The 15,692-nt window shown below is 46.8% G+C and overlaps 1 protein-coding gene across 9 annotated transcripts in view; it reads left to right on the top strand.

The window, feature by feature from the left end:
* Positions 1–15,692, top strand: part of LOC125428537 (zinc finger protein 436-like) — a 774,209-nt gene that overhangs the window by 269,117 nt on the left and 489,400 nt on the right. For 6 of the 9 annotated variants that reach the window (XM_048488782.1, XM_048488785.1, XM_048488784.1 and 3 more), the window contains 2 exons: positions 7,484–7,504; positions 8,089–8,194. The exons of 2 other annotated variants lie outside the window; for them this stretch is intronic. In XM_048488782.1, coding sequence (XP_048344739.1) covers positions 7,484–7,504; positions 8,089–8,194 — 127 coding nt within the window. The remainder of the gene's footprint in view (positions 1–7,483; positions 7,505–8,088; positions 8,195–15,692) is intronic. One more of the 9 variants, XM_048488793.1, reaches the window with a different exon arrangement.

Here is a 15,692-nt window from a genome sequence, read left to right as displayed (position 1 = left end):
GGATCCCAAACAGAGCAGCCATCTCCTTTGCTCTTCAGGAAACAAGTGAGGGACACACACACCCCCCATCCTCTCCTCCACCCTTTTGAAATCCTTGTCCTTCAAATTGGAGTCTACTTTTCCATCCCCCTGCATGTGTGCCAAGGGTGGGGGGGGGCGGGGTTTCAAATTCCCTGAGATTATGAACCAGAGCTGCAGGATCTCTTCAGAGTCAGCAGTGCTGGGTGCTGGATGGAAGAAAAAAGTGAAGACCCCCACCTGGCTAACCTAGGAGACATCAGTCTCTGACATGATTCATGCAAGCAGATCAGTGGGCTCAGCCTTTCCTCTTGCAGTTCTAGCTTTCTGTGTGCGGGGAGTTTTCCATGATGCAAAGACGTCTTATTAGTTGCCAAGTTCAGGGCTGGAATCTCCTACCTGCCTCCTTGAGCCAGACAGTCCAGTTTTATCTCTCAATTTGGGGCATCAGGGGTCAAAAAACAAAGGTTTGGATGAATAGGAAGGTCTTCGCCGAACGCTGAAACCCATAAAACTACACATTAATATTCTGGGTATGAGAATTTCTTATACTAATTACTGTAAAAGAGGGTGGTGTTATATTAATAATTGGCAATATTCTCTTTCTCATGCAAAGCTGACAGTAGAATTGTATATTCATCTGCCATGTGCTGGACCATCTACGTTGTAGAAGATTCCACTTGGATCTAGTGCATACCTAGCAGACTGTTTTGTGATGGTTGTGAATGTTTGCAATGGATGTTATGTGAATCTTCCCAGAGTGACTGGAGGGCTTGAAGCTGTCCATCACTTACCTTAGAAAGCATTTTTATAAAGCTGCATGTTAATATTTGAGGGCTACAAAAATGCATGAAAAGAAAGAACAGATTATTCCTGTTGGTTCTCAACTTGTTCTGAGCTTTCCTGACCCTGCTCTTCCACTGAGGACTCCTCCATCCCCAGGGGGTAGCCCAGGACACCAAGTGTCGCAATGTTGGATCACACAAAGAAAGACATGAAGTGTCTCAGTCTTTCCATTGGAAAAATGTTTATTTGATATCCCTCTTTGAATTAAATTGAAGTTACACTTAGAGTTGGAGTGCGGGACATGATGAAGCAGTCAACTTGCTTCCTTGCATTCAGACAGATGTTGTCTGCAATCCTCCCTGATATAAGAAGAAGAGTTGGATTTATATCCCCCCTTTCTCTCCTGTAAGGAAACTCAAAGGGGCTTACAAAACTCCTTTCCCTTCCCCCCCTTGTAAGCCCCTGTGAGGTAGGTGGGACTGAGAGAGCTCAGAAGAACTGTGACTAGCCCAAGGTCACCCAGCTGACATGTGTTGGAGTGTACAGGCTAATCTGAATTCCCCAGATAAGCCTCCACAGCTCAGGTGGCAGAGCAGGGAATCAAACCCAGATTAGAGTACCTCCTCCAGATTAGAGTACACCTGCTCTTAAACACTATGCCACTACTGCTTCCCAGAAGCCTAGTCTAGGTCCTGTGAGGAATCTGATTCCTCCTGTTGATGGAGATCTTTTCTCTGAGTCTGCAAACAGCATTAAGTTTTAGTGCTAGGAGCCGAGTTAAGATCGCATTTGGGGCAGATTTCGGGATGTTTCGCCAGATTGTGGCTGGCATCTTCAGAGGATCCTCTGAAGATGCCAACCACAGATGAAGGCGAAACATCAGGAGAGAATGCTGCTAGAACACGGTCATACAGCCCGGAAACCACACAGCACCCCAGTGATTCCGGCCATGAAAGCCTTCAACAGTACTTTGCCTTTGTCTTTAGCAGTTCTCTACAGTGCTGTCTCCAATTATGAGAGGGCTCAGGTGAGCTACTTGCCTGAGGCACCTCAGCTGCAGCAGGGTTGGGTGCTTTTGCAGGGACTCTGAGTCCTGGCTATCCTGCTGTTCATCCTGCAGGAGCTCTGGCTGCTCTGGGCTCAGTCCCTGTTGGTTCTCAACCTGGTCTGAGCTTTCTCTTCTGCTGAGGACTCCTCACTCCCCAAGGGGCAGCCCAGGAACCAAGTGTCTCAATGTGGGATCACACAATGAAAGATGTCAAGTCCTTCAGTTCTTTCATTGGAAAAAATATTTCTTTGATATCCCTCTTTGAATTAAATTGAAGTGTTATGTTTCAATCATCAGGCGAGCAGCAAGGTAAAAAACAAGGTTTATTTACACGGACGGCTTCCATGGTAATACATCAGGCAGAGAGAGAGAAACTACGCATACACTCACTTAAGCATAAGCATTTTATTGTCATTGTGCACGCACAACGAAATTTACAGCAGCATTCCTCGATGCACACAATATCATGCTCTCAGCTGACCCCACAACTATGGAAATCTCAATAGCTCAATACATAACAGAAGTTGCACTTGGATGGGGTGGACCGTAAATTTGGAGGGCGGGGCACGAGGAGGCAAATTCTTGCCACACCTTTTGATCTTCAGGTATAATCCATAATGTAAGAGGTGCCCTTTCTTAGATACCACCCCAACCTGAAAATAATAATTTTAATATTCACAAAAGTCTCTCTGGGCAAAAAAGGCAGCCGAGCCAAGGTGGTGAGGCTGCGCTCTGGGGAGGAAAGTGACCCCAGGAAAGTCCAATAAGAGTGTTACTGATGGTGCCTGGAATTCTGGAGTTACTGCTGATTTCTAGACTTCAGGGATCAGTTCCTCTGCAGAAACCATACCTTCAGAAGTGGGACATTATGATATACATCATAGTCCTCTCAAGGCTTTGTGCCCAAAGACCCAAGGAGTTTATGTGGTAGATTTCCAACATCCACAATTCCTTTCCTCTATTGATTTTGATAGGCTGACTGCTGATCTGGATTTTCGGACAGCAACCAATCTGCTAATGGAGGCAGGGGACACTGTGAATCCTGCCACTAATGGCTGTCCACCAATCAGTTTGTTAAGATGGTTTGCAGGTGCTGTGGCTGACAGGACCCTCAGGTGGGATGGGAAAAGATTAGGGCGCTTAGGATAGCTGGGTTGGTGAATACAATGCAGAGGGGGGGATGGCGGCCGCGGCCTGCTCGGTGCCGCCACCTCTCGCACTGCAGGAGGCAGCGGCACCAGGCAGGGAAATCCCCTCTGCCTGACGGAGCTGGCAGCTGCCTGCTCCATGGGGCAGAGGGGGGATGGCGACTGTGACCTTCCCGGTGCCGCCACTTCTTGCACTGCGGGAGGCAGCAGCACCAGGCAGGGAAACCCCCTCTGCCTGACGGAGCCTTGAGAGGACTATGACTTGAATTCAGCACAAAAAACCCCGGCCTGTGCAGGTTTGATTAGATTACATTACTCCAGATTGGATTGCTATAGCTCGCTTTATGCTGGCCTGTTAATGAGATTCCTCAGGAGACTAAAACGTCCAGAACACAGTGGCAAGACTCCTTCCTAAGAGAGCACATTATACCCATGCTCGGCCAGTTGCACTGGTTACTGATTGAGTACCGGATCATTTTCAAGGATTGGTATTAGCCTTTAAGGCCTTGAGCGATCTGGAACCCTCATATCTTGGTGACTGCATCTCCCCATATTCTGGTAGTAACCGCCTGGTAGTCCATAGCCCCAAGGACATCCAATTTGCCTTTTTGACCTTGGCTCCAGCCTGGTGGGACTCTCTGTCAGCTGAGAGCAGGGCCCTGTGGGACATCAGAGGTGTATCAGGAGGACATAGGGTCTGGAGACAAATTGTCTCGGGGCACCCACCCTGTGCCTGGGGGGGGGGCTTCCTCCCCCTCCCCGACTGCTGCCCGGCTTACAGCCAGCAGCCCCTTCTGCTCTCCCCACCCCGCCCCATGGGGGCATAACAATGCCTCCCCAAGCCCCACCCCCAGCCTCAGAGCTTATAAAAGCAGGTCTCGGAGGCCCGGGGGCAGCAGTCGCTTCTGGCCTCCCCAGAGGGGAGGGCAGAAGGGACTGCCGGCTGCCAGCTGGGAGCCGGGAGCAAGGGGGGGGGGCGCAGCCAGGTGCCCTCGACCCTGCCCATGTCAATGACGACATGGGCGGGGTCGAGGGTGCTCAATGATGATAAGGCAGTAGGGCTTCCTGCTGCCTTGCCATCTTCCTGGTCATGTGGGTGACCGATTTTGCGCCCCCCAGGTGACCAGATTAGTGGCGCCCGGGGACAGAGAGTACCCCTCATCTCTAGGCAAATACATCACTGTGGGACATTATCCAGTTCCATAGGGCCTGTGAGATGGAAATCTGGTGTTATTCAGGAAAGGGCGGGCTATCAAATGTAATAAAGTAAAATGAAATTAATTAATTAGTAAAATGGGCACGGGAGAAGGGAGCTCCTTCCTACACAGAATCATCCACAGCCCCATCCTAAGACCTCAGTGCTTGTGTGGCCAGGCCGGTGAACTGCTGTCCAAGACCTGCCCAGGACAGCAGAGGAAATTTTGAGAGATCTGTTGCCAAGGTCCAGACAGACTAGCAGCGCCACCACTATCCATGGAAATACCACCAACACCCACCAATCATCATACAAGGTGACTGCCCTGTGACAGGCAGAGAGGGGTGGAGCATGCTTTTGAAGCCACGCGCCCTGGTATCAACCTGCTGCCCACTATGTACAGAAGGCCAAGAGATGGAATTCTTCTGGCGTTATTCAGGAAAGGACAGAGTATCAAATGTAATGAAGTGGAATAGAATAAGTAAGCCAGTAAAAATGGGCATGGGAAGGGGACCTCTTCCTGTATTACAGTCACGCACAACCTTAACTTAAGACCCCAGTGCTTGTGGGACCAGGTCTGTGAATGTGTCAAAGACCTTCCCAGCACAGCAGAGGAAAATCTGAGAAACTTGTTGCCAGGGAAGATTCTGGAGCAGATCGTTAAACAGACGGTCTGCCAACACTTAGAGGGGAATATAGTGATCACAAGAAGTCATCATGAGTTTCTGAAAAGCAGGTCATGCCAGAACAATCATATCTCTTTTTTTGATAGAGTGACAAGCTTGGTAGATGAAGGGATTGCTATGGTCATAGCATACCTTGATTTTAGTAAAGCTTTTGACAAGGTGCCCTATAATATTCTCACAAGTAAGCTAGGTCTAGACAGTGTTACTGTTCGATGGATTTATAATTGGTTGACTGATCAAACTCAAAAGGTGCTCATTAATGGCTCATCTTCATCCTGGAGAGAAGTGACGAGTCGGGTGCCGCAGGGTTCTGTCCTGGGCCCAGTGCTATTCAATATTTTTAACAACAATTTGGATGATGGAATAGAGGGCATGCTAATCAAATTTGCAGATGACACCAAATTAGGAGGGTAGCTAATACCCCAGAGGACAGAGTCAGAATTCAAAATGACCTGGACAGATTAGAGAGCTGGGCCAAAACAATAAAATGAATTTCCACAGAGATAAATGTAAGATACTACACTTAGGCAGAAAAAATGAAATGCACAGATATAGGATGGGCGACACCTGGCTTGACAACACTACATGCAAAAGGGATCTGGGAATCTTCGTAGACCATAAATGAAATATGAGTCAGCTGTGTGATGCAGTGGCCAAGAAAGCCAGTGCGATTCTGGACTGTATCAATAGGAGTATAGTGTCAAGATTGAGGGATGTAATTGTACCTCTCTATTCTACATTGGTTAGACCTCACCTAGAATATTGTGTACAGTTCTGAGCACTGCAATTCAAGAAGGATATTGACAAGCTGGAACTGGTCTAGAACAGGGCAACCAAAATGGTAAAAGGTCTGGAGTCCATGCCCTATGAAGGGAGGCTTAGGGAGCTGGGGATGTTTAGTCTGGAGAAGCGAAGGTTAAAGGGGGACATGACAGCTATGTTTAAATATTTGAAGGGATGCCATGTCGAAGAGGGAGCAAGCTTGTTTTCTGCTGCCTGAGACACATAGTAATTGATTCAAGGTGCAGGAAAAGAGATTCCACCTAAATATTAGGAAGAACATCAGGACTGTTCAACAGTGGAATTCACTGTCTCAGAGAGTTGTGGAGTCTCCTTCTTTGGAGGTTTTTAAACAGATGCTGGATGAAAATATGTTGAGAATGCTTTGATTGTGTGTTACTGAATTGCATGGGGTTGGACTTGATGGCTCTTGGGGTCTGTTCCAACTCCATGATTCTTTGATTCTATGATCAAGACAGTCTAGCACCGCCACCAGTATCCATGAAAACAATACCAATGCCCTCCAATCATTGCACGAGGTGAGTCCCGTATGACAGGCAGAGAGGATTGGAGCATGCTTGTGAAGCCATTCCCCCTGGTATCAGCCTGCTGCCCACCATGTACACAGGGGACAAGTGGCACATGGGCATGCATTACTGTGTGGGTCATACCACACCTGCCCATCCCTGCCCAGGTTGGCTACACCTCAGACAACCAACAGGGAGAAACAGAAGGGCGCAGTCACAGGAGGCCTGGGTTCAGGTCCCACAAATGATTTTGATGGATGCTTCCCCTCATCTACCATCTCCTTGATACAGGATTGCCAATATCCAGGTAGGGAATTACAGCGGATTAGCCTGCAATGGCTCCTTTGGGAGATGGACTCTGTGCTTTTATACTCTGGCCTCCAAAAGGCTCCACCCCTGAATTTTCTAGGAATTTCCTAACCTGGAATTGTCAATCTTCTGTATTCCCCCTTCCCTTCCCTCCGCCACCCTTGTGCCTCGATGCAAGCACAAACCACACCCTCGATGCAATCCCACTCTGTGCCAGCACGAGATTTATACTTGTCCTTCAGCACCAAGAGACCCCTGTGGCTGTGGATGGATCCACTTAGTAGCCAACAGAAGCCCCTGGAACATCCTGACCTAAAGTAACATTTTTAAGAGCCAGAGACAGTTAAAATTCCCAAAGGATCAAACAGGCATATTTCAGAAAGCTTAGTATGTAGCACACTGAAATATTGCAAACCACACTTTCATTCTTATCCATCGTGTCATCATTCTCTTGTTTTCCTTCTGACATGTTGGTATCTGCCTTCTCCCCCTCCCCCGCCCCCCGAGAAAGAAGCCCTCCTCCCTGAAGAAAGAAGCCTCCCTTCATGATCCAGTGAGAGGTGACCCTATAGAAGAAGAAGAAGATGGAAGAGCAGGACCCAGAAGGACCTGGACTTGGCAGGACAGTGAGGAAAGATCCCCATCCCATCCGAGCTGGGAGTGTTGTTGCATTTTGGGAGAGAGCTGTGCCAGAGGTCTGGGATCAGGAGCCCTTGAACTCAGAAGTACTTTGCCAACACTTCCGGCAGTTTCGCTACCATGATGCCGATGGGCCCCGAGAGGTTTGCAGCCAGCTCCATGGACTTTGCAACCACTGGCTGAAGCCAGAGAGGAACTCCAAGAGGCAGATCCTGGACCAGGTGATCCTGGAGCAGTTCCTGACTGTCCTGCCCCATGAAATGCAGCGCTGGGTCAGAGGATGTGGGCCAGAGACCAGTTCCCAAGCGGTGGCCCTGGCTGAGGGTTTCCTCCTGAGTCAGGCAGAGGAGAAGAGGCAAGCCAAACAGGTGAGGGCTTTTCTTTCCAGCTATGTCCAATTCAAGCAACAATATTTGGCCTTCTCCGAAGGCTTCCCTGCCTGATATTTGTCCAAGTTTTAATCATCTGAACGGGAGATTTAAGAAGGTGCATCAGCAGCCCCTTCTTCTGGGGAATTTCTTATTCCTCCAGATAGTTCACCAGTGTTGAAAGAAAACCCTACCAGGTCTGCTTAATGAAAGATGCAGAGTCTGGGAGCAGGGCAGGATCCATTCCTTGGTGCAATGGTTAAGAGCGGTGGACTCTACTCTGGAGAACTGGGTTTAATTCTGCCCTCCTCCACAAGAGTAGTGGACTCCAGTCAGGTGAACCAGGCTTGTTTCCCTGCTCCTTCCTACACAGGAAGCCTGCTGGGTGACCTTTCCTTAAGCACAGTTGTCTCCAAATTATCTCAGCTCCACCTTCCTCACAAGGTGTCTGTTGTGGGGAGGGTGGGGGAAGGGAAAGAGTTTGTAAGCTGCTTTGAGACTCTTTACGGTTGAGAAAAGCGGGGTATTAATCAAAACTCTTCTCCTTCTACTCCTCTTACTTGTTGCCATTACTGATGTTTCAGAAGTTGGGTCTATCCATGAAGATGGAAGATAAGTTGGAAAGAGGTCCGTTGGAGGAAGGGCAACTGTGCCAGGCCCAGGAATGTGCCCAAGATGCCCTCTCACCTGGTAAGGAGTCATTTTGACTGGCTGGGATTCGGGCACACAGTTAATTTGTTGGGTAGTGAATTCTGGTCAGGAAAAAAATGAAACACTACTTCATCCAAATTGTGGTTTTCAATGTTCACCAATTGGGATGCCTGTAAAAGGGGCTTTCTAAAATTCATGGAGGCAGTTCCTCACTTTGATTACAATTTTCATATCCCTCCTTTCTCAATTGGAGGGACTCAAGGTGGCTCCAGAGAAAAGGCAGATAAATCTCGTATAAATTCTTCATTCTTGTGAATAAACAATGTCTGCATGTTCTGACCACCACAATTCTAAGAACATTGGACAAATGTGTTTTGTTCTCATGCTTATTGGGGTATCTGACGAGCCACTGAAGGAAAGAGAGGCCGTGCCAAAGGGTTTGGGGTGATGTGATGCCATGCTGAAGACCCAGATGTGACATTAGTGGTTCAGCAGATGCTACAAACACTCATTGAGACTACCCTCCGTTTCAGCATATGCTTAATTCAGGTCCTGGTTTTTTTGGCCTGATGTCATTTTTGGCCTGTCTATTTTTCTTCCAGCAGCCTTGCTGTGTCTTTGCCCTTATACAGCAGAGACGGTATCATATTTTTCAGCTCCAGTGTTCACAGGATAAGTTTCTAGTATCCCAGAAGTCTGAAACATGTCAGTGTCATTCACACTCTGAGTGTACATAGGCCAAGGTTTCAAAGCCCTGGGATCAGGGGTGCAGGAAGCATGATTCATACTAGGAAATAGAATAGGAAGTGGAGGCTAATATTCTTTCTCCCTTTTCCCTCCCTCACAGGTAGTGAAGAGGCAGTGTTAATCCATTCTGTTTGTAGAGGTGTGGAAACAGCTGCTGTCCAGGTAGGGGAGATGACCAAGAGGCAGCCTGGGTCCCCGCTCTTTTCTCAAGGAGGCTTTTCTCCTGCAGTTGGTGCTGAAGGGGTCCCAGGCAAGAGGCTCTGAACACCACTCCTTATACACAAGCCGAGTTCTCTATTCTGCACTGTCCCAGAACACTCCTACCCAGAGGCGAACGGCCTATAGGGACATGGGGTCACCCATGTCCCCGGGCGCACACCACCAAACCCCCCCGTCTCCGTGACCCCTAAGCCTTGCCCCTGACCTCTGTGCAGGTCGACTTTTGAGCAAAAGCCGGCCTGCGCGGAGGTGGGGCTTAGGGGTGTGGCTATGCCCCCAAGGCCTGACCCTGAGCATGGGGGCACCCAGAGGAGGTGTCTCCAGGTGCCAGGCCCCAATATACCTCTGCCCCTCCCTGACTGCTGTCTCTTCTTGGCATGACCTCTGACGAGGGAATTTTCTGCTTTTTCTTTAAGTCTCTGGTTTCCTTTGAGGAGCTGGCTGTGTATTTCACTGAGGCAGAGTGGGCATTGCTGGATCCAGACCAAAGAGCTCTCTATGAGGACGTCATGCTGGAGAACTACGGGAGCGTGGCGTGTCTGGGTAAGGAACTCTCATAGGTTCCAGAGGTACGCATTTTTGCCTTTGGCATGAGGCATGAATCAAAATCTTGGACAGCAGTACGTTATGTTGAGGCCTTTCCTGCTACTTGCTCCCTTGTGGAGGCCTCGAGGTGGCAGGATGGCAGTGAAAGCTATATTCAGCATGGCTGAGTAGAATGACCCTGGACACCTGGTTTTCCCAGGGTAACTGAACCAGAGAGCGTGTCCCAGCCTAGAGCCATTGCGGGACTATGAGGCTTTCAAGAAGGCTCTGAAAGGGGCCTCATCTAATTTCTCAGTTGACAACCACTTCAGAAATCGAATAACTTGTCACTCCAGGTAGATGAGATTACTGTACATTCCACCAGCCATTGTGATCTCGGCTGGATTCCTCCAGAGATTGTGATCTGGAGAGCCACAGTCACAGTTCACTCAGAACTTTCTCAGCCTCACATGCTGTGGGGTTGGAAGGAAGCTGATTGTAAACTGCTCTGATACTCCTTAAAGGTTGACAGCCAGTGTGGTTGCCTTCATCTTACACTGGTTTGAATTGTGGGCTTTGATCTTGGCCTGGGTTCCATTTTTCCCAGAAGAAAATCCTCTTGCTTGGATTTCTTTCTTTCCCAATATAAAAACAATCGCTTTCTCTCTCTGTATGTCAAAGGAGCCAGGAATGTAATAGAGGCTATGGTGGAGACCAACAAAAGCCTCACATCCAAAGAAATGCAAGAGAATTTCTCAAGAAGACCTGTACAGGGTGTTTCCTTCCCAGATGAGACGATTGCAAGTGAGTATCCTTCATGGTTATGTCAACGGACTAATCAAGGAATACCCTCAAAGGATTTCTGCTTCACTTCTTTGCAAATGTTAATTAGGCAGAATTCCAAAGTCTGCTGGGAAAAAAGGGAGAGAAAGCTTTTTGGGCCTTGAAATTTGGAATGCTCTGAAGTTCCGTCTGGGTCTGAGCACAGCTGAGGCTCTGCAAGGGCTTCTGCATCCTTATATATGAGATATTGCAGGGGTGGGGATGGGGGTGGGGGTGGGGGTGGGGGTGGGGGAGAGCTACTTAAGAAAAGACAAAGGCCAAAGAAAAGACAAAGGCCAAAGGTATTTTTCTACAATTGTCACCTAGAAAGCCATTAAGAGCAGGTTTTCAGCATTTTCCTGTCCTGCCCGCAACTGGAACCTCTTCCAAAAACCATGGGCTCCGCTTTGAAGTGTCAAGTTCACTCAGTGAAGTACTGATTTCCCTCCCTCCCAGCAAATGCTGAAAACCTGCTCTTAATGGCTTTCATCACAACCAGAAGGAATCTCTGTAGTTGGGGGAGATCATGTTAATTCTTGAATACAGCTTGCATAGCTTAGTGGTTAACAGCGGTGGTTAAAAGTGGTTAAGGGCTCCAATCTGGAGAGAGGGGTTGGAGTCCCTTCTCCTCCACGTGAAGCTTGCTTCATAACCTTGGTCTAGGCCCAGGTCTCTCAGAAGTCTCTCAGTCCTACCTACTTCATAAGGTGTCTACTGTAGGGAAGGAAAAGGAATGTGATTTGTAAGCCACTTTGAGGATCTTTAGGGTAGATAAAAGTGAGGTAAAAAGGCCTTTTCTTCCTCCTCTTCTATTTAATCAGCAGCAGCACAGGCTGAAAAAAACCAGTGACAAGTCAAATGTGAACAGTGGGGGAATGATTACATTCCACTTAAAGACTTTATGGAGAGTTTGGAGAGGAATAAAAACTGCTGACCTGAAGGGCAAGGCTGGGGATAGGGTTTGACCCGCATCACTATTGAAGGGAAAGTTGAGGGGAAAGAAGGTCTGATAAAGGTAATGGTTACCCATGAATGAGCAGTGCCTGATGAATGGGTTGACTTCTTGCCCAGGTGCTGACTGGACCTCTTTCTTTCTTCCAGCAGCACAAGAGATGGTTGGGGTATTCCAGGGGCCCTCTGTGGAAAAAGATAAGGATGACGTTTCTGCAGGAAAATTTGAGGACAGCGACAGACTACCGAGGCAGGGGGGAAGCCATGCAGACAAGACAAATGATACGCCTGTTCCATCCCAAGGAGGAGGCTTTTTTGAAATCCCAGCATGTAAGTGCTTAGAGTATGGAATGAACTTCTCAGATCAAAGCCAATATGAGGTCCATTTGCAAATTCACAGTGGAAAAAATACTCATCAGTGTTTGGAGTGTGGCAAGACTTTCCTTTGCAGAATAGATCTCCTTAGGCATCAAATAACGCACAAAGTAGAGAAACCTTATAGCTTCTCAGATGGTGGCAACAGCTTTTCACAAAAATCAAATCTTTTTCAGCATCAAAGGACTCATTCAGGAGAGAAGCCACTAATCTACTTAGAGAGGGGAATGACGTTTTCTGGTAAAAGAAAGGGTAATGTACACAGTCCAAACAACAGTATACTGAGGGCACATAAGTGCTTTTGGTGTGGAAAGTTCTTCAGCTATAGATCAAAGCTCCTTGTTAACCCAAGAACCCAAACAAGAGATAAACCTTTTGGATGTTCACAGTGTCGAAAAAAATTCAGTCAGAGTGTCAATCTTCAACTGCATCAAAAAACTCACACAAAGGAGAGACATTTTGAATGCTCACAGTGTGGAAAGAGATTCAGTCGAAGTGGCTATCTTCAACAGCATGAAATAATTCATATGAAGGACAGACCTTTTGAATGCTCAGAGTGTGGAAAAAGATTCAATTGGAGTGGCCATCTTCAACGACATCAAAGAACTCACACAAAAGAGAGATCTTTTGAATGCTCAGAGTGTGGAAAGAGATTCAGTCGGAGTAGCATTCTACAACAGCATCAAAGAACTCACACAAAGGAGAGACCTTTTGAATGCTCAGAGTGTGGAAAGCGATTCAGTCGGAGTAGCACTCTCCAACAGCATCTAAGAACTCACACAAAGGAGAGACCTTTTGAATGTTCAGTGTGTGGAAAGAGATTCAGTCATAGTAGCACTCTTCAAAAGCATCAAACAATTCACACAAAAGAGAAACCTTTTGAATGCTCAGAGTGTGGAAAGAAATTCAGTCGGAGTAGCACTCTTCATCAGCATCGAAGAATTCACACAAAGGAGAGACCTTTTGAATGCTCGGAATGTGGGAAGACATTCAGTCGTGGAAGCACTCTTAAACAGCACCAGAGAACTCACACAAAGGAGAGACCTTTTGAATGCTCAGAGTGTGGAAAGAAATTCAGTCATGGTTGCACTCTTCAACGGCATAAAAGAACCCACACAAAGGAGAGACCTTTTGAATGCTCAGGGTGTGGAAAAACATTCAGTTGGAGTGGCAGTCTTCAATGTCATCAAAGAACTCACACGAAGGAGAGGCCTTTTGAATGCTCAGATTGTGGAAAGAGATTCAGTCAGAGGAGCACTCTTCAAAAGCATCATAGAACCCACACAAAGGAGTCTCAAATGAGGCACCCCAATTTGATCCCATTCTTTTCTTAATATTTTGGAAGGGCATCCCCTGGATAGCAAAAAGTTATTTTGCACTCTTCAATGGCATAAAAGAACCCACACAAAGGAGAGACCTTTTGCATGCTCAGTGTATGGAAAGAGATTCACTCTGCATGGTTAGTTTTTGTGTTCATTTCTGTTTCATCACTCTGATTAGTATAAGAGTTCACTTTATTTCTATGTGTGCATACCTGGAGTGCTGCATTAAGGCTGTTGATTCTAGGTTGTGTAATCTTTTCTTTCTTATTTATCTTTAGAAATTAGTTTCCTCAGTCATTTCATTGGCTACATGAATAGCCTTTTTACAGTTCAAGAGCTAAACTGATAACCACCCCCTGCTTCTTCTTTCTATCTTTTCCCATCCATTCTGGGGATTAGCACCTACTTAATCTTCTGTCTAGACATGTAAATCATATCTCTGAGGCTGTACAAAACATGTCTTGGCTCCAGTAAAAATTCTACCTGCCTTTCATTCAGGGCTTAGTTAAAAACACAGTGGTTCTGTGGCTGTTTGAATTGTAGTTTTAATTTGCTATCTTATAATATGTATGTAATATTTACTTTTTCTTAAAGCAGTGAATCTTTCCCATGTATTTCCATTATTGTTACATTATTTTTTCTAAAAGTGGTTCTGTTGCTGTTTGAATTGTAGTTTTAATTTGCTATCTTGTAATATGTGTGTAATATTTATTTTTTTCTTAAGCACTAAATCTTTCTTCCTCATATATTTCCATTATTGTTACATTATTTTGTCTAAAAGCCTATGTGCTACATAGACATCTTTCAATAAATGAAATTAAAATAAAGCAGTAAACTCCTCATGTCCCCTGTCTCACTCCCTTAAGTGATGCCTGCTTTTCATACCTTCAGAGAAGCCCTGGCAAGGAAGCAGGCCTTGCAACACCTTCTGAAGATTTCCAAGAAGGGCCTCTCTCACCTCTTCAGGAAGCCTCGTCCCTGGTAAGGGATGCCTGTTATTTTGGCTGGTTGTGTGCCAAAATATAAGTCTTTTTGTAATTGTCAGAATGCTTTTGAGTTCTCCTGTTGTGGATGAGAGGCTCAGAAACCTCCCAATATAATCTTGCAATCCCAATATCTAACCCAGAGAAGAGTGACATCAATCTCTAGATTTAAACAGCTAGATGTGAGTTCCTTCTCCAGCCATGTTTCAGGTAGTGTTTTGGAGGTGCAGCTGCTTCAGTGACTGTAAAGGAAGAAGTGTTGTGAGAAAGACAGAGGGGAGGGGGAGTATCTCTTCTGACTCCTTGTTAATACCTTAGACAGTGCCAAAATGTTAATTGGAGACATCATCCTCTTCTGTTTCCAGTCCTATCGGGCTGAGGGATTCCAGAAGTGGAGCTAGGGAACCCCTACTTGACACATGCTACAGTGTCCTCAAGGCTCTCTCTTGTCCTCTGTGCTTTGGAGTCTTGAATGTTCTGTTGGACTTTGAGAGTCCAGGCGGTGCTCTGCTTGAGTCTTTGTTCTGGCCTCGAATATAAGGCTATTTGGAAGCATTGGACATTATCTCTTTCCAGTGCTCTCTACTTCCTTCAGACAGCAGGCTGGCTCCAGGTTTTACCCCAGAGCTGGAAGAATGAGCAAGTAAATGCAGAGCAGAATGATCTTATCGAAGTAAACTTTCCTTTTCACCACAGTGTTCAAGAAGGTTGACAGAGATGGAGAGATGAAAATCTTGTAGTACTTAATGTTTTCTGCTAAATGTTCAATTTTTAAATAGTTCTTGTTTCCTAAAATTAGTGCCATTGCAAATGAAATATTAGGTCCAATTTGGCATTTTGTAATTGTAATGAATGTTGTTCTGATAAGAACTTGGTTGCCATTTGGGACTGTGAAGCTACCACAGGAAACAGCACCAAGGCTTTCATGCATTAGTTAATATGTTCACTACTATGGTCTGGACAGCTAAGAGCAAGGCTCCCCTCCTTTTTGTAGCTTGGGGGCCCTGTTGGAATTCAGACATAGTGTGCTGGGTGAGACTCCAAAATGTCTGCTGCAGGAAGTGGAGAAAGACACGTAGGGAGGGAGGGAGAAGAAGGGTAAACAAAAGTAGGAAGAGGAGTGAGAGAGAATAAAACAAATATGTGGCAACTGCCCCTGATTTAGGGTCGACAGCTGGGACTGAGGAAATCCTGGAAGGGTTTAGAGGGGCCAGGATGGGAAGAAATGACTCTCACTCACACTGGACTCTCTGCATGGGGAGCGGGATCTCTCTGTGTGCCGCTTGTAAAGCAGGGCTGGGAAAAGTCATCGGCCTCCTCTCCACACACCTCAGACACAGAGTACACTGCCGGAAAGCCACAGGGAGAAGCAATCAGATTTCAGTTGCCAGCTTGTGGTGCTCTAACTTCCCTGCCCCGGCTTGGATCAACCCTCCATGCCCTCCCTAAGCGCTGTCTGGCTCGGGTTCGCTCCTGGTCTCCAGGGAGTGGCTCGAAATATTAAGCTCTTGAGCCACATAATGGAATGGGGAAGACTCTCCCTGCTGCTAAACCCTCCTCGCCTTTCTTCTGCTTCCTCCCCTCCACCATTTC

This window comes from Sphaerodactylus townsendi, linkage group LG03 (assembly GCF_021028975.2).
Source record: "Sphaerodactylus townsendi isolate TG3544 linkage group LG03, MPM_Stown_v2.3, whole genome shotgun sequence".
NCBI lineage: Eukaryota > Metazoa > Chordata > Lepidosauria > Squamata > Sphaerodactylidae > Sphaerodactylus > Sphaerodactylus townsendi.
Note: the sequence above shows the minus strand (reverse complement) of the source record. Positions and strands in the feature narration are given on the sequence as shown.